General features: G+C 36.6%; 1 protein-coding gene across 8 annotated transcripts in view; it reads left to right on the top strand.

The window, feature by feature from the left end:
- NEO1 (neogenin 1) overlaps positions 1–25271 on the top strand; it is a 235847-nt gene that overhangs the window by 46810 nt on the left and 163766 nt on the right. For all 8 annotated transcript variants that reach the window (XM_019441532.2, XM_019441531.2, XM_019441528.2 and 5 more), the window contains exon 2: positions 22329–22646. In XM_019441532.2, coding sequence (XP_019297077.1) covers positions 22329–22646 — 318 coding nt within the window. The remainder of the gene's footprint in view (positions 1–22328; positions 22647–25271) is intronic.

Below are 25271 nucleotides of genomic sequence, written 5' to 3'. Positions count from 1 at the left end.
AACACTTTCTGTCTCTGGATTTACCTAGTCCAGACATTTCATATAAATTAAATTATACAGTATGCAGTCTTTGGCACTTGGTTTCTTTTACTTTACACTTTCAAGGTTCATTAATGTTGTAGCTTGTATCTGTACTTTATTCCTTTTCAAGGCTGAATTATATTCCACTGTATTGCTCTATCACATTTTATTTATCCATTTATTTTAATAGATGGGGTGTTTCCATGTTTTCATCTTCTGGCTGTTACAAATAATGCTTCTGTGTACATTTGTATACAGTGATTGTTTTTTTTTAAGGTTTGTGTTTGTTTGAATCTGAATTGAGAGCTACATAATAGGTTGGTATGTGTTTTACATTTCTTTTAAGGTATAATTATCCCCCTCCCCCACCTTACTTTATATGTTAAAATTCATTTGTTGAAGAACCTGGGTCATTTGTCCTAAAGAATTTCTTCTCAGTTGATATGTTGTTGATTGTATCCCCATGGTGTCTCTTACTGTATTCCTCTGTCCTTTTTATTTTCTCTTAATTGTTAGTTGGATCTAGAGGCTTGATCCATTTCAGGATTTGTTTTTATTTTTGTTTTATTTTGTGGGACTACCACATAGGTGGTGGTGGTACATACTTCCATGAAAAAGCATGTGATATGTGATTGGGTCTGTTTCCCTGTTGCTCTCAGTCACCAGTATTTAGCAAACTGTGGCCTATGGGTCATATCTGGTCTGTGGCCTGTTTTTGTATATCCCGTGAGCTCCTGTTAGTTTTTATATTTTTAAAGTATTGTAAAAAAATGGACAGTTAAAAACAAAGGAGAATATGGGACAGAAACTGTATGTAGCCTGCAAAGCCTAACATATTTACTATCTGGTCCTTTTAAGAGAAAGTTTGCTGACTCCTGGGCCAATGATGTTTATTGCCTAGAGCTGTCAGTTCATTAGGGGTTGCAAAATGGTGATATTGTATCATTCCCTTCTTGTTAGGTGGAATACTTGTATAAAGAGAAACTTACTTTCAGCAACAGTTTTATTGCCATAAGAAACAGTTTGATTAGGAAAAATGCTTAGTTCTTTCACTTTTACAATGCCAGTTTTCAAAATAATGGTTTGGTTCTGAAACATTCTCTAAAGGTGATGAGTTGTGGGTTTTTTTGTTTTTTGTTTTTTGTTTTTTTTTGGTTTTGGTTTTTTGAGGACATTATAAAGTAATGGAATTCAGCATATTTGAATGTTTCAATTTGTTCATTATTATCATTATCGATGCTTAAATGTGCCATATTTGGCCAGTAAAAACTTCTTAAGTCTGTTGTGATGACCCTAGTCATCATTTGATAGCTTTTTGTTTTCTGATCTGACAAGATGTTGCAGATTCATCTCATGTTCCAATTGCACACCCGGAATTAGCCAGTTTTTTAAAGATTCTTTTGTGTGGAAAATGGAGTTTAGAGCCAAAATATCTATGTGGAGACTATTCATTGCTACTGGCTGGGTCATTGTTACTAGGTCTTTTCAGTCAAGTGAGCTAGGAAATACGTATTTTTTAGAAAAGTAAAATATAAATTCATATTGGTTCTTAAGATTAAAACTGAGGGATAGATGGTTTTTTACTTTATTTCATTGATTTTTTTTTTTATAGTGATTCAACACTTCTGTACATCACCAGGTGTTCATCATGCCAAGTGCACTCCTTAATCCCCATCACCTATTTAATCCAGCCCCACCCATCTCCCCTCTAGAAACCATCACTTCTCTATAGTTAAGAGTCTGTTTCTTGGTGTGTGTCTCTCTCTCTTTCTTTTTTTCCCCTTTGCCCTCTTTTTTTTTTTTCCTTGACTGACTTATTTCACTTAGCGTTTTCTGTAGCTCCATCCATGTTTTTGCAAATGGCATTATTGCATACTTTAAAAAGAACAATATTGATACATCTCCCAACATTATGCCAAATGAAAGAGGTCAGACACACGGGACTGCACATTCCCATTGACATAAAGTTCTAAACAGGAAAAAATAACTGACAGTGGTGGCCTGGGGGAGTCGGTGAGTTGCCTGGGGAGGCAAGGCAATTTGGGTTGAGGGGAGGTTGTCTGTCTTGGTTGGGGCTGCATACATGGCATATGCAGTTTTCTAAACTAATCTGACTATACCTTAAAAATGAGTACATTAATTTTATAGCATGTAGATTGTGCCTTAAGATCGTTAATTTTTTTACACTTATATTGGCTTTAAAAAATGTTTTTATTTAAATTCCAGTTAGTTATCATACATGTATAATTATTTTCAGGTGTACAATCTAGTGATTGAACACGTCCTCATCACAATATGTACACTGCTTAATCCCCATCACCTACTTAACCCATTCCCCCACCCACCCCCCTCTGGTAACCATCAGTGTGTTCTCTATAGTTAAGAGTCTGTTTCTTGGTTTGTGCCCCACCCCCCCCCCCCCTGTTTTTTTCCCTTTGCTCATTTGTTTTTCTTCTTAAATTCCACATATGAGTGAACTCATATGGTTTTTTTTTTCTCTGACTTATTTCACTTAGCATTATACTTTCTAGCTCCATCCATGTCGTTGTAAATGGCAAGATTTCATTTTTTTAATAGCTGAATATTCCACACACACACACACACATACACACACACACACCACTTTTTTATCCATTCTTCTATCGATAGACACTTGGGTTACTTCCATATCTTGGCCATTGTAAATAATGCTGCTATACACATAGGGGTACATGTATCCCTTTGAATTAGTCTTTTTGTATTCCTTGGGTAAATACCCAGTAGTGCAATTGCTGGAACGTAGGGTATTTCTATTTTTAACTTTCTGGAGGAACCTCCTTACTGTTTTCCAGAGTGGCTGCACCAGTTTGCATTCCCACCAACAGTGCATAAGTATTCCTTTTTCTCTACATTCTCACCAACACCTGTTGTTTCTTGTCTTGTTGATTTTAGTCATTCTGACAGATCACCTCATTGATTTTTCATCTATATTGTGTTTATTCCATACTGGGAATCCTGTTCTCTGTGATGTTAATGAAATGACTCATTTGCTCTATTCTACAACACACATGTTCACATACCAGTCTCAGAATAACAGTACCAATAGTAATTGCAACAAAGTGTTTATTAAAACAGTTAAAAAATTTTTGCCATTCTTTTGGTCCTTAGGGCATATTCCACTGAGTATAGCTTGGTTGTTGTGTTCTTAAATTCTCTTATGCTAGTTCCTGTCTGGGTGGTTATAATGACAACTAGAGATTTAAGTTTGTTTCACTTCTGCTTTCAGTGTTTAGGGATTTTTAAGATTAGTTTTGTATTTTATTTTATTTATTTTATTTTATTTTATTTTACTTTACTTTATTTTATTTTGTTTTGTTTTATTTTATTATTTTATTTTATTCTATTTTATTATTTTTTATTAATGTTTATTTATTTTTGAGAGAGACAGAGACAGAATGTGAGTGGGTTGGGGCCAGAGAGAGAGGGAGACACAGAATCCGAAGCAGGCTCCAGGCTCTGAGCTGTCAGCACAGAGCCCGACGTGGGGCTCAAATTCACGAGCTGTGAGATCGTGACCTGAGCTGAAGTCGGATGCTCAACCGACTGAGCCACCCAGGCGCCCCAGTTTTGTATTTTAAATATGTAAAATATTTGCACAATCCCAAAGTCAAATCTATGGACAAGTTCTATTCAGAGACATCCAGCTTCAATTTCTTATCTCCGCTAACCATATTTCCTCTCTTGTATGGGTTAAAAATTATGTGTGTGTGTATGTCTAGTAATATCCTACCTTTCTTAGATAAATATACCCACTTTTCTCCAACCTTGCTTTTTCACTTGATTTATTATAGAGATAGAGTTATTCTGTCATCCTGTTTACAGCTGCATAGTACCTCATTGTGTCCGTGTACCACAGTGTGTTCAGTGTGTGCCTTGTTGTTGGACATCAAGATTGTTTCCAGACTGTTACTACATGTAGTAGTGCAGTGAATAGTCTTGCTTGTGCCTGTTTTCATATTTGACCAGTGTATCTTTGGGATAAATTCACAGACATAGGATTACGAAGTCAAGGGGCAAATACAGTTATAATTGTGTTAGATGTTGCAAACTTTTTTCTATAGTGGATATGACATTTTGCATTTCCATTAGCCTGTTTCCCTATACTTTGCCTACACAGTATGTTGTTAAACATTTGGATTTTTGCCAGTAGGTAAGAAATTTGTATCTCAGTGTAGTTTTAATTTGCATTTCTCTTATTATGAGTGAGGTTGAGTATCTTTTAAAGTGATTAAGGACCATTTGCATTTCATTTTAGTAACTAATCCTACATCTGTGTGAAAATGGTAGGCAGTTACAAAAGCACGGAAAAGTCTTATTTTACTCCCACAAATGTATTTACAACTGCTTGCTTGATATATATGTGGCTTCATTGTGAGTATTTTGGGGTTTGTGTCTTATCTTTCTGATGCTGTTAACATCTTTCTTGGATTTTTAAGTCTTCTTTTCTCCTCTCCCCCCCCCCCCCCGCAGGATTACTTCATATCAGAAATGTTATCAAGAGATTAAGAACTCAATTAATGAAATATGAATTCATGACTTAATATGACAGCTTACTAACGTAGGCTTGAATTAGCTTTAGGCTAATTAACAAGCTCTTGAATTCAGTTTATTTCTGTCATTAAAGACACAGCTGAAAGAATTCTAGAACCTGGTCTACAGACCTTGGGAAATGATGACACGATCTTTCTGAAACCTGTTTATTTTGCAGTGAGAGCTTGTGCATGCACAGCTTTCTTTGCCGAAAATAGCTTTGATATTATAAGATTCATTATTAAGGATTTTTGGTCTTATGTTCTTCCCTTTTGCATATATTTGTTAGATTGTCCTGTGGGATTTCATAAATTTTTACTTCTGTTTAGTAAAGCTGCTGACAGCAAAAGCTTTCAATAAATTATTCATGTGCAATTTGTTTTCTACGTTCAAGAATTAATGCATCTTTACTCAAAAATTTTTTTTTTAGCTGAACTTGGTAACAGTTTGTAAACATATGGTGGTATAGTCGCATAAAATCTGTAATGCTTGTTTTCCATGTGAAAAAAGTACTCTATTTGCAATATTTAGAGCAGTATCAGCTCTTTAAAACATAGCTGATTACTGAAGAATAATGGAAAAAATAGCTTTCAAAAATGTGAAATAATTACTCAAAAAAAAAATTGCTGCTCTTTCGAGATGTGGGCCACTAAATCTTAACGGTTTTGCTTATTCTCCATTATCCGTGTACTTAACATACTCACTTTCGTTCATTGAAAACTTTAGGTTTGGTTTATAGTCTTCATTGCAAGTCTGTCACTGTTGTGGAAAATGTGTCTGTTTGGCTTACTTTCTGCTGTCATTTTCAGTTCTTCAACTTCTTCGTCTCCGGTGGCTTCTCTTTCCTGCCACTTCAAGCACCAGCTTCCAGAATTGCACCCTAGGCCCGTCATCCCTCGGCAGCGCCGAGATATTATTAAAATGGTATCACAGCCTCACCAGTCTCCTGGTTTCCCAGGTTTCTCCCGTTGTGCTGGCATCAGTTTTACCGACTTCAGTTCACTCCTGTGTATTTCCTTCCCTGTCTGTCTTAGATTCCATTGACAACCACTTGCTGATATCTTCAAACCTCTTACTTCATTGTCACTTGCTACTCCTCTTCTTAGAGAACTTCAGTTTTAAATGTCTGCGTTCTCTTCCCTTTATAGTCTGCAAAACCCTGTTCTCATAGTGGCACTTCTTTAAATACCGTTACCAACCTAACTGTTCCCACAGTGCAGCCCAGTAATCCCATTCTCCCTTTCTGATGCTCCCTTCCATTCTCGCTGCAGCCCTTTCAGATGTTTACCATCACCTGCAGGCCTCTGACCCTTCCCGACAGCACAGCCTACCCACAGCAGCAACGGTCATACTCACCTCCTCCGTCAGCAACTGTACGAGCAATGAAGTGTGGCGCCTGGGACCCCACACCAGGCTTACTCATATCCTCATCTTTCCTTCCTGTTACAACAAAAGAAGTGTCCTTTCCCTGATCCAGAATAATTGTCTGACGTTGTTTTCAGTATAGACATTTAACGCTTGAAATTTCCCTCAAAGCATTACTTTAGTTACGTTGCACAAATTTGACATGCTGTATTTTCATTTTCACTAAGTTGAAAACATTTTGTAATTTCTCGTGTGATTTCTTCTTTGATCTGTGAGTTATTTAGAAGTATGTTGCTTAGGGGCACCTGGGTGGCTCATTTGGTAGAGCTTCTGAGTCTTGATGTCAGCTCAGGTCATGATCTCATTCATGGTGAGTTTTCCAGCTATCTGTTACTAACTTCTAGTTTAATTCCATTGTGGTTAGGAGATATACTTTGTACAATTACAGTCCCCTCATCTGTACATTAGTAGTCATCCACAAATTTGAGGGGACTCTTCTGCCAAACTCCAAAGTTCATGTGCATCATTCTCTCTTTGCAGGTCCCTCCTCTTTTGTACTCTGCAAATTGTAGTAACCTTGGCCTCCCCACTCTGATCTGTTTCTTTAACTGTGAAATTTCAGAGGTCTCTTTGTTTTTCCCTTCTCATGTTAAGGACTGGAAAGATAGGATATTTACAGGCTGTAAGATGGGGTGATTTTAGGGCTCATCTTGTTTGCTTCCTCTCTCTCAGGGGTCACAGTCCTATATTTCATGTTGTCCAGTGTCTGAAAAGCATTGTTTCATTGATTTTTGTCCAGTTTCCTAGTTGTCTATGGCAGGATGGTAAGCCTAGTTCCTGTTACTTCATTATGGCCAGAAGCCTGAATCCTGATCTTTTGGCCTGAATATTCGATTTCACCCTCTCTTCTGGTTCTGCCCATCTTTCAGCATACTCCAGTCTCTCTTCCATTACAGAGAATATAAAAGATGACCAAGCTCAGATTTTCTTTATTTGCCAGTCTATTTCTCCTCTGCCTTTTACAGCCAGACTTCTTGAAAATGGTCTCTATATCTTTCTCAAAAATGTTGCTTGCGGACTGGCAGAATCCACATCACTTGCACAGTTGTTAGAAATGTAGAATGTCAGGCTCCTCCCTAGAATTACTGAACTGGAGTCTGAATTTTAAGGATTTGACAAGGTGATTGGTATACAAACTAAAATTTGAGAAGCGCTGTTGCACATTTTATAAGCTCTGTTTCTTCGTTTTCCATCTTGTTCCTGAGTGCATCGTAATGTGGCATCTGTCTTCATGACACCACTAAATTTGTCCTTGCCCAGGTCGTCAGTGAACTTCTTACTGCATATCCAGTGAGTGAGTGTCCATTTGTATTGTACTCTCAGCAGTTCATCCTCCTTCTTGAAATATTTCTTTGGCTTCTGGGATGCCTGTTTCTTGTCCTCTAATTTATGTGACTTTTGCAGGCTTTTTTTCTGCCTTTCTCTTAAATGTTGGTGTTTTGCAGAATGTGGATCTTGGCTTCATATTTTACATTTCTTATTATATCTCATTTTCTCTTGCAACTTCAGTTTCAACATATGTCTCCTGAGTGGAATTTGTGAATTCAACATGAATCTCTGCTGAGTTTCCAAGCTTGTATGTCTTCCACATCCATGTACCATAAATACCTTAAACTCCCACATCTACAGCAGACACCATGATCTTCCTGACTGTGTCCTCTTCCTCAGTGACTGGCACCTCCATTCAGCCATTGTTGAGGCCAGAAACTTGTCAGTCATCTTTGACTCCTCCACTGCCCTTACTCTACATTTACTCACGCTCACTTCCACATTTAATCATTTTCCAAGGCTTACTGATTTGACCTTAAGAATTCCTCAGATCTTTCGCCTCTTAGTCACTATTGCTACTTTCCAAAATAGGGCTTTATCAGGCTTCCACGGAGATAACTACAGTGGCTTCCTAACTGGTTTCCTTCTCTCCAGCCTTGTCTCCATTTGGCAGCAAGCAAAGTAAATAAGCATTTACTTATTAAAAGTAAATGTGATCTTCACTTTTCATCTTAAAGCCCTTGCCTGCTTACTAACTTCTTAGCATATAAAAATCCTTATAGTTTGGTCCTTGCCTACCCACTTCTGAGTTTGAGTACTTTGCCTCTTCCACCTTGTTTCTAGGCTTTTGCACCTGCTGCTCCATTGATGATGCATTCTGCTCTTTACTAGCTGGCTCTTACTAATCCCTTAGGTTTCATGTTGGGGACATCTGGGTGGCTCTGTCAGTTGGGTGTCCGACTCTTGATTTCAGCTCAGGTCACAATCCCAGGGTTGTGGGATCGAGCCCCACATCAGGCTCCATGTGGAGTGTGGAGCCTGCTTGAGATTTTTTCTGCCCTTCTCCCCCACTTGCACTGTTTTTCTCTAAAAGTTAAAAAAAAAAATTAAAAATCACATTTTGCATAGGTGTCCTCCCTGACTGTCTAGGCCTGGTTTGTTTCTCTGCATCTTGTACACACCCTGTAACGGTTCCCACCACATTGTTATGATTGTGTTTGTGTGAGCCATGATTATATCATTGTGTGTTTCCACTGTCAGCACTCTAAGAGAGGGTACTAGTGTCTTCCTGTTGTAATTAAGGTGCTTAGCATCCTTCATTCAGTCAACAAATGTTTATTGAGTACCCACTATAGATACCAGACAAGGTTCCTGCTCTTATCATGCTTGTATTATGGGGATGGGAGTGGATTAGGGTGAAGTAAGAAATAATAAACAAATTTTTGTTCTTATACATAGTAGATCTTTAATAATTTTTTTGGAAAACTAGTGTATAAATTATTATTTTAATAAGCCCTTGAAGTCCATAAACCTTTGATGTTATTGTTACTGACTTCAGCTCTTGAAATTTTGCTCTCTAAGAATTATTGCACCTTTTTGGATATAGTGAGCTGTGGTAATTAGGTTATTGTTCAGAGCCTTTTACTCTACCTGATCTTAGTTTTATTTTATCTAGTTTCCTTGAACAGAGCTGAGGTAATGAAAGGCTATTAGAGGTACACTTTAGAAAGAGTGAGAAGTGATGTTTAACTTCAAAAATAGAAAAATAAAATAAGTTATTTTAAGTAATAATACATATAAATTGTTAAATAATAATAAAGGTCAAGGCCTTGATCCTAAAATCAGAAAAATTTCTCCTCAAATAATTAAAATATACATTTAATAGTAGATTATCTGAAATTGGCAGAATATTTGGAACACTTTTCTTAAAGTGCTGTCACTTTATCAGTTTGTAACCAATTATATGAAAATGTAGTATTATATTTATTTAAAAATCTTATGTACCCAGAGTTTCAATTAAGTACTTTTTGTAAGCATCACAAATTTTAACTAACTTAAGCAAAAAAGGAATTTATTGGAATGATGTCAAGTAGTTTAAAGGATCAATGGAAATACTAAAGAAACAAACAAATGCCCACTGTATCTTTTAGGCCAAAGAGATTAGTATTTAAGCTAAATCTAAGCTTGAGGAAATAATTCCACAAATCTAGAATTGAAGACATTCTATAATACAGCTGTCCTGGTCTCTTCAAAAAGAAGTCCGTGTCATGAAAAACAAAGGCAAAAGGACTGTTCTACATGAAAAGAGACAAAAGAGGGGCTCAGTTGGTCAAGCATCCAACTCTTGATTTCAGCTCAGGTCATGATCTTATGGTTCATGAGTTTAAGCCCTGCATCAGTGTGGAACCTGTTTGGGATTCTCTCTCCCTCCCTCCCTCTCTCTGTCTCTCTGTCTGTCTCTGTCTCTGTCTCTGTCTCTCTCTCTCTGTCTCTCTGCCCTTCCTCTGCTTGCACACACACACACACACACACACACACACACACACACACACACTCTCTCTCTCTCAAAATAAATAAATAAACTTAGAAAAAAAAGAAAAGAGACTAAAGAAACAAAAACAATACTAAGTGAAGTTTTGTTCGGCCTTGGGCTTTAAGAACATTTAGGGAATATTGGGTAGATTTAAATTTTGAGTATATTAAACAATCTTATTGAATGAATTTTAATTTTCTTAGATGTGATTAATGGTACTGATATATAGGAAAATACCCTTATTTATAGATAGTTTCACAGTATTAAAACTTTGAGAGGAAAGCTCTGCATTAGGCTATTGATGATCTAAGGAATTATAAAAATACCAGAAACTATGTGACATGTAGCATGTACTCTTAGGCATTAGAACACAAGAAATTCAGAAAGGTGGAATTAATTAACCAAGGAGAGTTATAATTTAAGGAAAAGTAATCTCTTTGGTCTAAAAGAGTTGGTTGAGTGTCCAACTCTTGATTTCAGCTCAGGTCATGATCCCAAAGTCATGGGATCAAGCCCTACATTGGGCTCCTCACTGAGTGTGGAGCCTGCTGGAGGTTCTCTGTTTCTCTTCCTCTGCCCCACTCATGCACTCTCTCTCTTTCTAACATAATAATAATAAAACAATATAATAATTCTTCTTACTGCATCCCATCAGGACACATATCACGTCAGGTTGTGTCGTTACCGCTAATACTGAATTTGATCACTTAGTTAAGGTGGTGACCACAAGATTTCTGTCCCATGTGAAGGTACATTTTATCCTTTGTAATCAATAAGTAATTTGTGGATTACACTCTGAAATTGTGTGAATTGCAGAAACCTCTCACCCATTTCATCAATAAAGAATTGATTTTTTTCTGCAATTTTTGATTAAAAGTTTCTAAAAAATTTAGTTTCTAAATAGACATTTCCGAGTAGGTACTAAAGAGAGGGTGCTGATAGTTGCTTAAAATCTTTTAGTTTTTACTGTTTAGATAGTAGACCAGTTGTTTCTATTTGACAGCAAAAAGAGTTTTGCTTTGCTTTGATCCCTCACATCTACCGTCATCATTCATAATCTTTTACCCTTTGCAGAAACAATGCAACTTTTTTTTCTTTAAAAAGAATTTGTTTGTTTTAAAGCATATTAATGAAGGGTAGCATCTGACAAGGAGAAATATAGTGCAAACCACATACATAATTTAAAAGTTTCCAGGTACCACATTAGAAAAGTAAAAAGAAACTGGTGGAATTAATTTTAATACTATATTTTATTTAAATGACTATATCCAAAATATTTTAAGATACTATCAGTATAAAAATTATTAATGAGATGTTTTATTTTCTTTGTGTGTGTGTATGTGCATACACTAAGGCTTCTGAATCTTATGTGTATTTTATACTTAAATCTTAATTTAGATTAGTCACATTTCAAATTCTCAGTAGCCACATGTCACCGAGTGGCTACTATATTGGATAGTGCAGGTTTAATGGTTATGATCTTGGGCACAGGAAAGCCAGAGACTAATTTGATTCAAATCTTACTTTCTTCATGGCTTTGGGAAAATTACTTTTTCTCTTTGTGGCTCAGTTTTCTCATTGTAAATGAGGATAATAATTCCTACAACAAGGGTTGGAGGGCTTAATATAGGTTAAGCACTAGAACAGTAGTGGCTTTTCGGTAAATGAAAACTATTATTTTTATATCTTTGGACTTGGTCCTGTCATTCTCATTCTTAGAAGTAAGCTTGTATTTTGTTAGGGAAGCTGGGACTAGATCTTAGATCCCTTGCTGTTTTGGATCTTACTATTTCTTGCCCTCAGTCTCTTACTTTCTGTCTTCTGTGGTGAATTTATAAGCCAGTAAGACAAACTAGATTTTCCAGGCCAGTTTTGATTTCAAGTGTTCTGTCATCACCATAATTCATTGAAATGAATGGGAAAACCTGATAGCTCTGCAGATGGCAATGAGTTATTAAAAGATTTGTCACTATGATTAAAAAACCTCACAGAAGGTTGAGAGCTACAGTAGTCAGGATTGTTAACTTTCTCTCTGTAAAACCCATAAATACCTCTCTACTACAAAAGCCTATATAATTATAGCAGTAAGATGAGATATGAGCACGTGTAGTAGAGGCAGTCCTGTATATTCATGAGTGTAATTGTATTAGAGTTTTTTAGAATGTGTTTTAAAATAGATAACTATCGGGGCACCTGAGTGGCTCAGTCAGTTAAGTGTCCAGCTCTTGATTTTGGCTCAGGTCATGATCTCACTCAGTGGTTTGTGAGTTCAAACCCGGCATCAGGCTCTGCCATGATAGCATGGCGCCTGCTTGGAATTCTCTCTCTGCGCTCTCTCTCTTTTTTTCTCTCTCTCAAAATAAATAAATAAACTTAAAACAAATAACTATAATAACTATTCATTTTCATATTAGGTCAAAGTAACTATAGATGATTGAAGAAGTATTTAATGGAGGTGCTTGGGTGGCTCAGTTGGTTAAGTGTCAGACTTTGGCTCAGGTCATGATCTCACAGTTCATGAGTTCAAGCCCCACTTTGGGCTGTGTGCTGACAGCTCAGAGCCTGGAGCTGGCTTCAGATTCTGTGTCTCCCTCTTGCTCTGCTCCTTCCCCGTTCATGTTTGCTCGTGCTCTCTCTCTCTCTCTCTCTAAAAACTAAAAATTAAAAAAAAAGAAAAAGTATTTAATGAAGGCCTGCAAAGGAGATATTCTATTGAAAAAGAACTTAACAATTTACTGTAATAAAACATTTTGTACCAAAAATGCTAGTAAAATACTGTATTGCTCATGGTAGAAAAATATGATACCACTTAATAATCAAAGAAGTATTAAAATACAGTATAAAACAATGTCACAATTCATACCTTTGGAATGTACCTGCAAGTTACTTTTTACATTATATTATCATTGAGCCCATATTTTCATCAGTATAGTAGGCAAAAGTGGAACTGAAAAATACTTTGTTTCAGAAGTTGAAAATACGCTGCATCAAGTATTGGGTAAAATGTCTTACTCTTAGGAAAATCTTCTTACCACAAATAACAAAAAGTTGCTCATAAGATATTTTCATGGAAGTTCTATGTAATTAATATGAAAATTCTAACATTTTTCTCACCTAGCATAATGAAAAATGACCAGTTCAGATTTCCCTATTTTGAGCTGAAATATAAGTATTGCTAGTATTGTTGGCATGTTGACTAAGACTTATTAACATAATTCTCTAGGACAACTCTTAGGAAATTTCCATGTAACTATTCAGGACATTGGTGGTTGGTATTATTTTTAGGTTATCAGATTGTGCCTAGTCATCTTGACAATCGTATAGAAGTTACCATAAAATATTAATATTTATGATACTTTAAAAAGTGATATTGAAACATTTTTACAAAGGGCAGATTTGTTTCTTGGTGCTTTAAAAAATATTTATTTATTTTGAGAGAGAGAGAGGGAAAGAGTGTGTGGGAGAAGGGCACAGAGAGACAGGGAGAGAGTGAATCCCAAGCTGGCTCTACTCTGTCAGCGCAGAGACTGACATGGAGCTCAAACTCATGAACTTGAGGTCATGACCCTGAGCCAAAATCAGGAGTTGGACACTTAACTGATTGAGCCACCCAGGCACCCCACAAAGGACAGATTTGAAATCATCAGGATATAAATTTTTGAGGCTGATTTTAGAAAACCAGTAGAGACTTGATGCAAAGTTACTGAGAATCACTAATACGTAATTACATCTTGGCCCAGGAGCCTTTCTGACCTGTAGGATCCTGAAAAGAATGCAAACAAAAGGCAAAAACAAATGAAGGTACAAATAAGCAGGACTTTCATGAAGTCTAGCCTTCTATCAGGGAAGATAGGCCTTAAAAACAGAGAGAAAGTGAATTGCTAGAAAAGAGCACATAAAGGGTAGGATTAGGAGACTGGGACCTTCACAGAGATAGTTGTCAGAGAAGACCTTGTAGAAGTGACCATTGAAACATAGAAGATGAGACGGGAAGAGTGGGTGCAGAGCAAGTTCAGGCAGAGGGGACAGCAAATGCAAAGACTTTCAAAGGGGAAAGAACATGGCTTGTTCAAGAAATTGAATAATGTGACTGGAGCTTATTGAGTTAGTGGGAGCACGATGTGAGATTAGGTTGCAGAGAGGCAGGGACTAGATCTGAGGCCCTTTTTGCATGCCGTGGTGATGAATTTACATTTTACATTCACTGTAATAGAGGAGTAGTGGTTTAAAAATTAGGCAGAGGAGACAGATGATCAGACTTGAATTTTAAGATCACTTAATATTATTTTATATGTAATTGTAATTGTCAAAATGTGGTTCAAAATGAAAAAATAAGGTCCATGTTATGCATGGCACTTTGTAAAATGTGATTGGTGAAAACTAAGGTGCTAGATGTTAGCAGTTTGGGAGAAAATACTGTAGGTTTTTGGACTGTTGAACTTTTTTTTTCCTGTTTTTCTTCCAAATTTTAATGTAAATTTTAGTTAACATTCAGTGTAATATTAGTTTCGGGTGTAGAATCTAGTGATTCATCCCCTAATACTCAGCATGAGTGCTCTCCTTAATTGAATAGTTAACTTTTTATTGAGGACTTGTTACCTGCCAGGCAATGAAGTCAGTGCTTTATACATGTGTCAGGCTCTGCACAGTCAGCACGGAGCCTACTTGGGATTCTCTCTCCCCCTCTCTCTCTGCCCTCCCCTGCTTGCGCATACTCTCTCTCTAATAAATAAACCATTTTTTAAAATGTCCAAGAACAAGCAATACTTCAGAGTTCAATGTCTTCCACCCTGTTTTGCTACATAACAATTAGTGCTCCCAGCTCCAGAGCTCATCCCCTGTCTTCATGGAGACTTTCATGCAAGGAGGGCATGGCATTCTTTTTCCTGTTTTATAAGAGAATGTCAGACACAGAGAAATTAACTAGAACAGCAGAGCTAGAATTCAAAATCATGTCTGCTTGACTTCATTTTACAAAAGAGTTTTCCACCATGGCTGGTTTTTTTGGTGGGGAGAGGGGAGTGGCTGAATAATAAAGAAATGGAAAGCACTCTTACTATAACAGATGTTTCTTGAATAAACAAATTCAGATATATTTTGTTTTGGGGGAATAGTTTGGAAAGTAGATGCTATAAATGAGAATAATCAAGTTGAATTTCCCCGTTAGGATATTGGTAGTCTGAAAAAGAATTTCAGATTCAGCTTCGCTTAGAAGTTGACGTCCACTGTTTTTAATGTTTTAACCAGTACCATCAAAGTTCTTCAAAGCATATGTTTATCAGGCAAGTAGGACCGTCCATATGTAATATTAACAACTAACCACTTGCCTTACTTGAAATCCCAGGAGAAGAGTTCTGCATGTTCTGTAATTGAGTCTTTGGAAGAACTGGCTGTTCAGGGCAGACAGGGGATGAGCTCTGGAGCTGGGAGCACTAATTGTTATGTAGCAAAACAGGGTGGAAGACATTGAACTCTGAAGTATTGCTTGTTCTTGGACATTTTAAAAAATGGTTTATTTATTAGAGAGAGAGTATGCGCAAGCAGGGGAGGGCAGAGAGAGAGGGGGAGAGAGAATCCCAAGTAGGTTCCGTGCTGACTGTGCAGAGCCTGACACAGGACACAGACTCACCAACCATGGGATCATGACCTGAGCTGAAATCAAGAGCCAGACGCTTAACCGACTGAGCCACCCAAGTGCCCCAAGTATTGCTTGTTCTTAATCAACAACATGAATGTATTATTTTGTTGAGTCCTTTGAATGGAGTATTGTTTTAACTTCCTAATTTTTATACTTTCTGATTATAAATTGAACTTGAAGCAGGAAAGCCTGAACTATATGGTGATTAGTGGACACTAAAGAGTCAGGAAGGATGAAATGTAGGATTTACAGACTGGATAAGAGAGGGTGGTCAGAAGTAATGTTATTAAGGAGTAAAGTATGAAGTCCCTTTGACATTAGTCTCCTTAGTTTATAATAAAGACATAATTTTCATAGTATGAATAACAATTATACAGGATACTTACATTGGTAGGTGTGTAAAAAAGGCTTATCTTTCTATCCTGCATTTCTGCTGCTATCAAACTTAGAACTTCTGTGGGTGATAAGGCATTTTTTTCTGCTGGTATTCAAATATTGTATGTTATTTTTTTACTCCGGGCATGATAAAATTTAGAATTATTGTCCATGCTGGTGTGCAGTGAGTGTATGATTTGTTGATATTTGGGGGTTGGGGAAGTACAACTGAAATAAGTTCCCTGTGGATATTTTCCTTTCATAAGATGGAATTCTATCAAGAAGTGTGAAATATTTTATCAAAAAGTGAGGAATAGTCTATCAAGAAGTGAGAGCTATTCCATTAAAATGTGAGAAATTTGCAGAGACCTGGGAGTGTAGAAGAGATCAGACAGGATCATTAAGCCTGTTTCAGAATAATGTATAGTGACTGTGGTCATAGTAAACTCAAATTAAGCAAACTTAAGTGGATAGGGAATTAGGACCCTGGTGGGAAGTATAGGCCAGTTTTTATACAGAATCAGCCAAGGAGTTAGTGTCTGATAACTCCTCTAACTGTGACAAAGGAAAAGCGGTTAGAGAAACCGTGATAGATCTTAAAAAAAAAAAAAAAAAAATTTATGTTGCTAGCAAAGTATTGTTTACCACCACCACCAAGAAGTTATTTTGTTATTAAAAAATAAAAAGATGACAAGAAGAATGGATAAGCACTTGTTTATATTTTAAGAAGTAAGCAATACAGAAATCCGTGGAATAAAAAGCCTTCCCCCTGTATGCTCTCTGTCAGTAGTTGAATCAAGTACTTTCCGCAGGAGAAAACACTGTTACACTGTTCAGTGTTTATTCTTCTAGCCTTTCTCCTACGTTATTTGCGTTTAAATATATGCTTGCACGCATATGTGTATATATATTTTTATATCTTATGTATATTTTAATATTTATATTTTATGTATATATTTATATTTTAAGTCATATTATACACATTTTGAACTTGAGTATTTTTTATTTATATATTTTGACAGTTTTTGAATGTCAGTATGTAAATATGCCCCACACTTTTCATATTGTCCCCCTCCTGTGCAGACTACATATAAAAATGAAAATAGCTTTTTTTTCTGCTTCAGCAGTACTATGTTTTATGTAAAATATTCATGCAGTCGCAAAGGTGAAAGGAAAAATTAAAAGTTAACTGAAATCTCACCATCCTGAGATAATCTGCATTTTAATGACTAGTTTTTAAAAGATGTATCCCTTTATGTATTCACACAAGCGTGAACATACAGAACTGCCACATACACGTAATAATATTTATAAAGGGATTATACACACCAGCTGATTTTTGTCATGAAATTATTTTCTAGGTGCTTGAGGATTTTTATCTACCCACCCCTCCATGTCCTTCCATCCTTCTTCTCACAGTAATAACCTGATACACTTTCCTACTTTCTCAGTGCTCATACAGTCATATGCACATGACATTTCGTTATTTGTACTTGTCCGTATTGTTCCCTTTTCACAGAATTCACTCCAGATCAGCTAAAACATAGCTAACTTATTTTTTTGCTGGCTAAATATTCTAAGGCAGGAGTCAGTAAACTATAGTTACTGGATCAAATCCATCCTGCTGCTTGTTTTTATAAAGTTTCATTGGAACACAGCCTCCACTTTTCTATTGAGTGGTGTGACTTTTTAAATTCTTTATGTTACATATGATATATTTCCTCCCAGCCTTGTTGTATTTTGCTTTGTTATGATATTTTACCATAATTTTTTTTAAATTTAAATGCAGGGTTCATGGGTGGCTCAGTTGGTTGAGCATCCGACTCTTGATTTTGGCTCAGATCATGATCCCAGGGTTGTGGGATCAAGCCCCACGTTGGGCTTCATGCTGAGCGTGGAGCCTGCTTAAGATTCTTTCTTTCTCCCTCTCTCCCACATACATGAGCGCTCTCTCTCAACAAAATTTAAAAAATAGAAAAAAATAAATGCAATGAATTGAAGCATATCTATCTTTTCTAGCTTTGAAGTTCCCTGTTTTAAAAAGTTACCTGACTCGGGGCGCCTGGGTGACTCAGCCGGTTGAGTGTCTGACTTCGGCTCAGGTCATGATCTCACAGTTTGTGAGTTTGAGCCCCGCGTCGGGCTCTGTGTCAACAGCTCGAAGCCTGGAGCCTCCTTCGGATTCTGTGTCTCCCTCTCTCTGCCCCTCCCCTATTCATGCTCTGTCTCTCTCTCTCAAAAATAAATAAACAATGAAAAAAAATTTTTAAAGGTTATCTGACTCAAGGGTTATCCTTGTGTTTTCTTAAAATTCTTACTAATTTTTGGGGGCCTGGGTGGCTCAGTCGGTTAAGCGTCCGACTTCAGTCAGGTCACGATCTTGCGGTCCGTGAGTTCGAGCCCCGCGTTGGGCTCTGGGCTGATGGCTCAGAGCCTGGAGCCTGCTTCCGATTCTGTCTCCCTCTCTCTCTGCCCCTCCCCCGTTCATGCTCTGTCTCTCTCTGTCTCAAAAATAAATAAACGTTAAAAAAAAAAATTAAAATTCTTACTAATTTTTTCATAGGCCTGGAATGTATTTTTCTATATGTATATGAGTGACATTATAGTGTAGTGTGTTTAACATCACAGGCTCTGGTTTTGTTATTTATAACCTGTGTGACCTTGGACAAGGTGACATTTCTGTGCTTCAGTTTTCTCCTCTAAAATGAGAATAATAGTACCTATCTCATAGGATAGTCATGGGGGTTAAATGAGTAGTTAGTTTGTAGAGAATGTTTAGAGCAGTGTCTAATACATAGAACCATGTTAATGTTAGGTTTGTTTTTCTCCCATGTGGATAACCAGTTGTCCTAGTAACATTCATTGAGTAGTTCATCTTTTTCCCCATTTGATATAAAATGCTACCTCTAATGAATGTTAAATTTCTAAATATATATATATAGCTCTATTTTGTGACTCTCTAACCTGTTATGTGGCTCTGTTTATCCCTGCTCTGGAGCCATAGTGGCTTAATAAATACTGAAAATTGATGAGTGCAGTCCCTTTACCTTGTTATTCTAAATTATTTTCACTCTTCTTGGCTTTCTTTGCTCTTATATATAATTTTTTAGAGACTCATCAAAGTTTGCAAAAACCAGTTCATTAGTTAAGTTTTATCATAAAAGATAGTGATACTAATGGCTAGTATTGGAATGGAAATAAATACTTCAAGCAATGGAAATTTTTAGAAGCTGGTAAAGATAGATACCATCGATTGTGGTAAGTCGACATTATGAATATGGAGAATAAAGATATGTAGAAAGATTGTGAGCCTCTAGTTCCCAAACCATATCCCGACATACCCCAGGTACCTCACAGAACTCCCAGGCGTATTTTAAGCTGTCTAGGGAAACACAGCGACATCTGTTGGACACTGTGCAGACTCGTAGGTGAGAGGAGTTCACAGTTTCAACATTTGATTGTGCTATCTTCATTTCAATGCTGTGATGTTTGTGAAATTGGGTTTTGGTGGTTGCTGGGATAAAAACCAAGTACCATGCAAAAATCACTGTGGAGCAGGAAATGAGGATGGCAGTATCCAATCTGATTTCAAGGTTTGAGAACACGTGCAGTACCCAATAGGTGTACACACCCCATAATAACTGATTGTGGTTAATTAAAAGTTGAAGTATTTTTCAATGTATGTGTATTATTTTTTCAGCAAGGTACTAACTTGTTAGGACATGAATATTTCTTCATTTGTTTGAACCTAACTAATTCCTAAACAGAACTGTTAGGTATTTCTTTTAGCCTAGGGAATTCATGAAAAAAATTACTAAGAAAATAAAGGCACCAGGAGCCAAGAAAATTTGGGAACTTCTGTGCCTGAACAAACAAGTTATTACAAATATTTAAAGATTAAGAACATTTGAAGTGCTGTGTAGGTAGAGTACTGTATGCCATGCCTGCTTGGGACAGGATGAAACTAATCTTGTCTGGGTACCTGGGACGGACAGCATTTCTGAGAAAGTAGTATTGAAGCTGAGCCTGAAGGAGGACTAGGAGTTAATTGGGGAGGGATGGTGGTGGGAATGGCTTGTGTGAAGAGGGCAGGAGCTGCAGGGGCCGACAGGAGTGCAGCATGCCTTACAGGGTGAGGGGACAGTGGTGCGGGGGGATGGCTGGAGAGTAGGCAGAGGCCAGGTCATACGGTCACATGGAAGTCCAGCTAGGTAGTTTATTTAGATCTTTTTGTAAAAGACAGTGGCAAGCCTTTGAGGGATTTTAAGTGAAGGAACAATATGTTAGGTCACTGCCTATTTACTGAGGGAATAAAATACGAAGAGGATATATATAAGTATTTAAGTAATGCTGTATTCTAAGTAATGTAGAGTACATATTTGTAAAATTTGAAGTGCCTTGATTTTCAAAGGCATTTGTAAACTTTCATATAATTTAAAAAACTCTTGGAAGACATATACTCTTGTTCACTGTGGCTGATACGGACTTTTAAAATGAAAGAAAATCAAAAGTATGGTAGAGTGTTTAGCTGTAAAACATTTACATTTATGTAATTATTACTTTTTAAATGGCAGAAACTTTGTCCAAATTTTAAAATTAAATTTGGTTTGTTAATAATTATCTAAAATTGTTAATTTGCATATTTTGATTGCCAGTCTAATACATTTATCTCTTAAGTTCCTGAATTGTTTAATTTGGGTGGTATAATAAGATGTAATGTTAAACAGGAATGGTGTAAGAGTAATTTCTCTTAGTTTAGCTGTCATTTTGTACTGCCCTGGAGTTGATATTTTAATTTATTTTGCTATAGTACCAATATAACATTTTTTACTGTAATAAGAAGCAAATCACCTCAGCTTACTTTTGAAAAATTCCCAAGGTTATTTTCAAGAGTTTTAAGTCTTGAAGAATCAATTTCATAACCATCAAATAGGGATGGGACCCATCTCTGGCTTTTGGGGAAGGATGATAAGTCTGTTTGGAATTTGATTAGCATTGTAAGTGTTAGAATTATTTTATTTTAGGGGCGCCTGGGTGGCTTGGTCGATTAAGTGTCCGACTTCGGCTCAGGTCATGATCTCACGGTCTGTGAGTTCGAGCCCCGCGTCGGGCTCTGTGCTGACAGCTCAGAGCCTGGAGCCTGTTTCAGATTCTGTGTCTCCCTCTCTCTCTGCCCCTCCCCTGTTCATGCTCTGTCTCTCTCTGTCTCAAAAATAAATAAACGTTAAAAAAAAAAAATTTAAAAAAAAAGAATTATTTTATTTTATTTATTTATTTATTTATTTATTTATTTATTTATTTATTTTTTTAATGTTTATTGTTGAGAGAGAGAGCGCAAGCATGAGTGGGGGAGGGGCAGAGAGAGAGATACAGAATCTGAAGCAGGCTCCTGTCTCTGAGCTGTCAGCACAGTGCCCGATGTGGGCCTCGAACCCACGGACTGCAAGATCATGACCTGAACCGAAGTCGGACATTTAACCAACTGAACCACCCAGTTGCCCAAGAAAATTTTAAAACAAGTGAATATTATTCCCTTCCCTCTGCCAGTGTGTTTAGTATTTAGTTAGAACTATTGTTTCATAATGTAATAAAGAGCTAGTTGCATCCTTAAATTTACAATGTAAATAAATTTAGATAAAGGGGTGTGTAGATATATTTTAAAAACAGTCTTGGTTTCATTTATTTAACTAAACTTCCCTAATTGTTCACATGAAGAAATCTGATTACAACTGATTGTAATCTGACTGCAAGGGAGTTGGTTAGTACTTTTCTTGAAAAAAAGAGGTAACGCTTGGACTTGGAAAGCTTTCTTTGGCTGAGAATTTAAGGGTTATAGCAGAAATTTTTTAAATGAAATCACAAGAGTACTAGGACAAAACAAAGCTGAAATTTTTTATAATCTTGGGATAAAAACTTCTTAAGCATAACAGATTTATTTCTATGTAGTTAAAATTTATTTTCTTACGATCAAAATAAATTCAAAATGGAAAAAGGAGTATTTGCAAAACATGATAGATAATACCCAAAGATTGCCAAATCAATAGGATGAATGATCCACTAGAAAAATGGGCGAAGTGTATGTATGGTGAATTTTGAAAGAAATACAGCCAGTAAACATACCTTATTACTAACAAAGAATCATTTCAATTTTATGCTTCCTTTATGTTTCATAGAAAAGTTCACTTTGAATACAATAATTTTAAATATTTATAAATCCCATTGTAGGGTTTGAAATAAAGCTTTTACTAAATATTCATGTAATTTAACAATGATTATCTCATCTGGCAGGGTCTTTTTTTTCTCATCTTCTAAATGGGTCAAATTTTGATTTCCTCATAAAAGAAATTTTATTAGACACTCATGGTGAAATGACTGTTACTATGTATCATATCCAAACAGCATAATTATTCGACAATAGTTTTTGTCCAAATTATATTTTCTTACAGAAATAGAAGAAGAAAGTTTTGCTTGACTTTGTTCTTTTCATTATTTTTATAGGATCCAGCGTTCGAACATTCACTCCATTTTACTTTCTGGTAGAACCAGTGGATACACTCTCAGTTAGAGGCTCTTCTGTTATATTGAACTGTTCAGCATATTCTGAGCCTTCTCCAAAAATTGAATGGAAAAAAGATGGGACTTTTTTAAACTTAGTATCTGATGACCGACGCCAGCTTCTCCCAGATGGGTCTTTATTTATCAGCAATGTGGTGCATTCCAAACACAATAAACCTGATGAAGGTTATTATCAGTGTGTGGCCACTGTTGAGAGCCTTGGAACGATTGTCAGCAGAACAGCTAAGCTCACAGTAGCAGGTAAGTTTTTTTTTAAGTAATTTATGTATATTTTCAAATTTATGAAAGGTATATCTTGATAAAAAGCATTATCATCCTGGAGTTTTCACTTAACTGATTACCATAAATAAACTCGTTTAACAAATACCAATTGAGCATCTTGTGTGTGCATGGGATTATGCTAAGACTTGCTTAGTGCTGTAGGAAGTAAAATGCAGCACTTTGCCCCTTTCTATTATTTAAATTGCTTACAGTTGCTATTTGAAGTATTGAGTCAGTTCTTTTTTTTCTAACTTGGAAATGACAGGGGAAGTTGTATAGGAAAATTGATTCACTGATTGCTAAATTATCTTCCCCAGCATAACAATTTAGTATGGCTTTGTAAGACTTGCAGGATAGTCAGAATCTTGGTTCCTTTATGCCCCAAGCAAGGAACTGACATTTAATTGGATGATTTAAAAACCTATAGGATATAGGTATTAAGGTGAAGAACAGAAAGTTTAAAGAGAAATATTCACTCCCTTTTAGAACATTCTTATTTGAAGAATAATGGAAAGTGTAAACTGAGTAAGTCATGCTTATTTTGTATTAGATACTTATATTCCTCAGGTCCATGTTTTTTCACTTGAGTACTAGATGAAGTAGTTTTTGTTAAGGGTCACATTGTACAAAAATTGTATTATGTTGGGACGCCTCGGGGGATCAGTCGGTTAAGCGTCAGACTTCAGCTCAGGTCATGATCTCACGGGTCATGAGTTTGAGCCCTGCATTGGGCTCTGTGCTGACAGCCTGGAGCCTGCTTCAGATTCTGCGTCTCCCTCTCTCTCTGCCCCACTCCTGCTTACACTCTGTCTCTCTCTGTGTCTCAAAATAAATATTAAAAAATTTTTTTTAAATTGTATTATGTTTAAGTCTTATATATATGGATTTTTTATAGGATCCAGTGTTCCTATAGCGTCTTGGTAAAATGCTAACATGTAAAAAAAATATGACTTCATGAATAGTTCCCCATTTCATTGCCACTCTAGGGTGATGGTTCCCCATCTCCTGCGCGCTTCACAGTATACTTGTTCATTCATTCAGAGTATGATGACTCTTTTTCTCTTTGGAACCAGATACTCAAAGCTGAATTTGAGTGTGATATAGAACTACTGTAATTATTCCATAATCACAGATTGAGGATGGAAAAAGAAAAGGGTGAAAGAGTCACTTCTTTTGATAATTAGCCTTTCCTCTCTTTTTTTCCCCCCTTCTTTCCTTCCTTTTTCCCTTTCCCCCCTCTCCCTTCCTTTCTTCCTCTAATCTACTTGTCAGGCTTTCTCCAACCTGTTGATAGATAAGTTAGCATGATGACTGCCCCTACACAGTTGCTTAGGTGAGCTCCTGTTTATTGTTTACATTTTTAAGCTGGGCTTTAATCGTAACTCCTTCTTCTCAGCTGTCTCCCACAACCAGTCGCCAAATCCAGTGAATTCTGCTTCCTAGTTTCTTGTATGTGATCCTGAGGCCACTTCTCACCATCCCTCACCTTGTAACCATCTGATGCCTCATTCTTTCCCTCTTCCAGTCCAGTGGTCAGGGCTCTCTTCTCACCCTTCAGTAGCTCCTCAGTGACAACATCAAGTTGATGTCTAAACTCTTACAGGCCTTGTGTCTTTTCATGAGCTAGTCTCCACTTCTCTAGCTTCGTTTCTTAACATTCCACCTTGCCTGTCCCTGCCCTCTACCCTCGTCAGCAGGACCACCTGCAGCACATTTTAAGCTCTGCCAGTACTGAACATTTCAAATCCCTTTTATTCTTGGTCTCTGGCCTTTGCTCATGGCTTCCCCACTGCCTGTTAAGCCTGTCCTCTACATTTTCCTCTTTTCTACTCTGCTAGGTTTGTTCAGCCTTCTTTTTAGCTTTCAAAGCCTTCAGGAAATATTTTTGGCCTAATGTAATGTAAACAGCCAATTTTAATATAGTATAATCAATCCTTTGGCTGCAGACAAGATTCTGTAGGAGAGTTATTTAACTCACTCATGGCCTTGAGTATCAGAAGGTAATAATATCTGAGCTAAGAGATGAATAGAAGTTCTTTTTAATAGTTGCATAGTATCCATTGTATAGATATACTGTGATTATCTAAAGATTCCCTTTTTATGAACAGTTACATGGATAAGAATTGTTTGATATTATAGGCAGTACTGTAGTGAACACTCTTTTCTGTAAATCTTTTCTGTAGAATAGATTACTGGAATAAGTAATTCTACTAATTGCTGGATCATAGGATATACTGTGTGTGTGTGTGTGTGTGTGTGTGTGTGTGTGTGTGTGTGTGTGTGTGTAGAATTTTAAAAAGAGCACTGAACTGTTTGGCTCTCCCTCAAAATTTTAACCATAAAGTTACCATATGACTGAGCCATTCTATTTCTAGGTGTCTACCCAAGAGAAATGAAAAGACAGTATGTACAACAATTGTACATGACTTGTTATAGCAGCATTACCTGTAACAGCCAAAAAGTGAAAACAACCTACATGTCTGTCAAGTGTTGAATGGATAACCAAAATGTGGTAAATACGTACATGGAATGTTATTCAGCAATAAAAAGGAATGAAATTGTGCTATATACTGCAACATGGATGAACCTGAAAAACATGATACT

The sequence above is a fragment of the Panthera pardus genome, unplaced genomic scaffold, assembly GCF_024362965.1.
Source record: "Panthera pardus isolate Hobbes unplaced genomic scaffold, ASM2436296v1 HiC_scaffold_24, whole genome shotgun sequence".
NCBI lineage: Eukaryota > Metazoa > Chordata > Mammalia > Carnivora > Felidae > Panthera > Panthera pardus.
The sequence above is the reverse complement of the archived record's forward strand: the minus strand, read 5'-3'. Positions and strand labels throughout refer to the sequence as shown.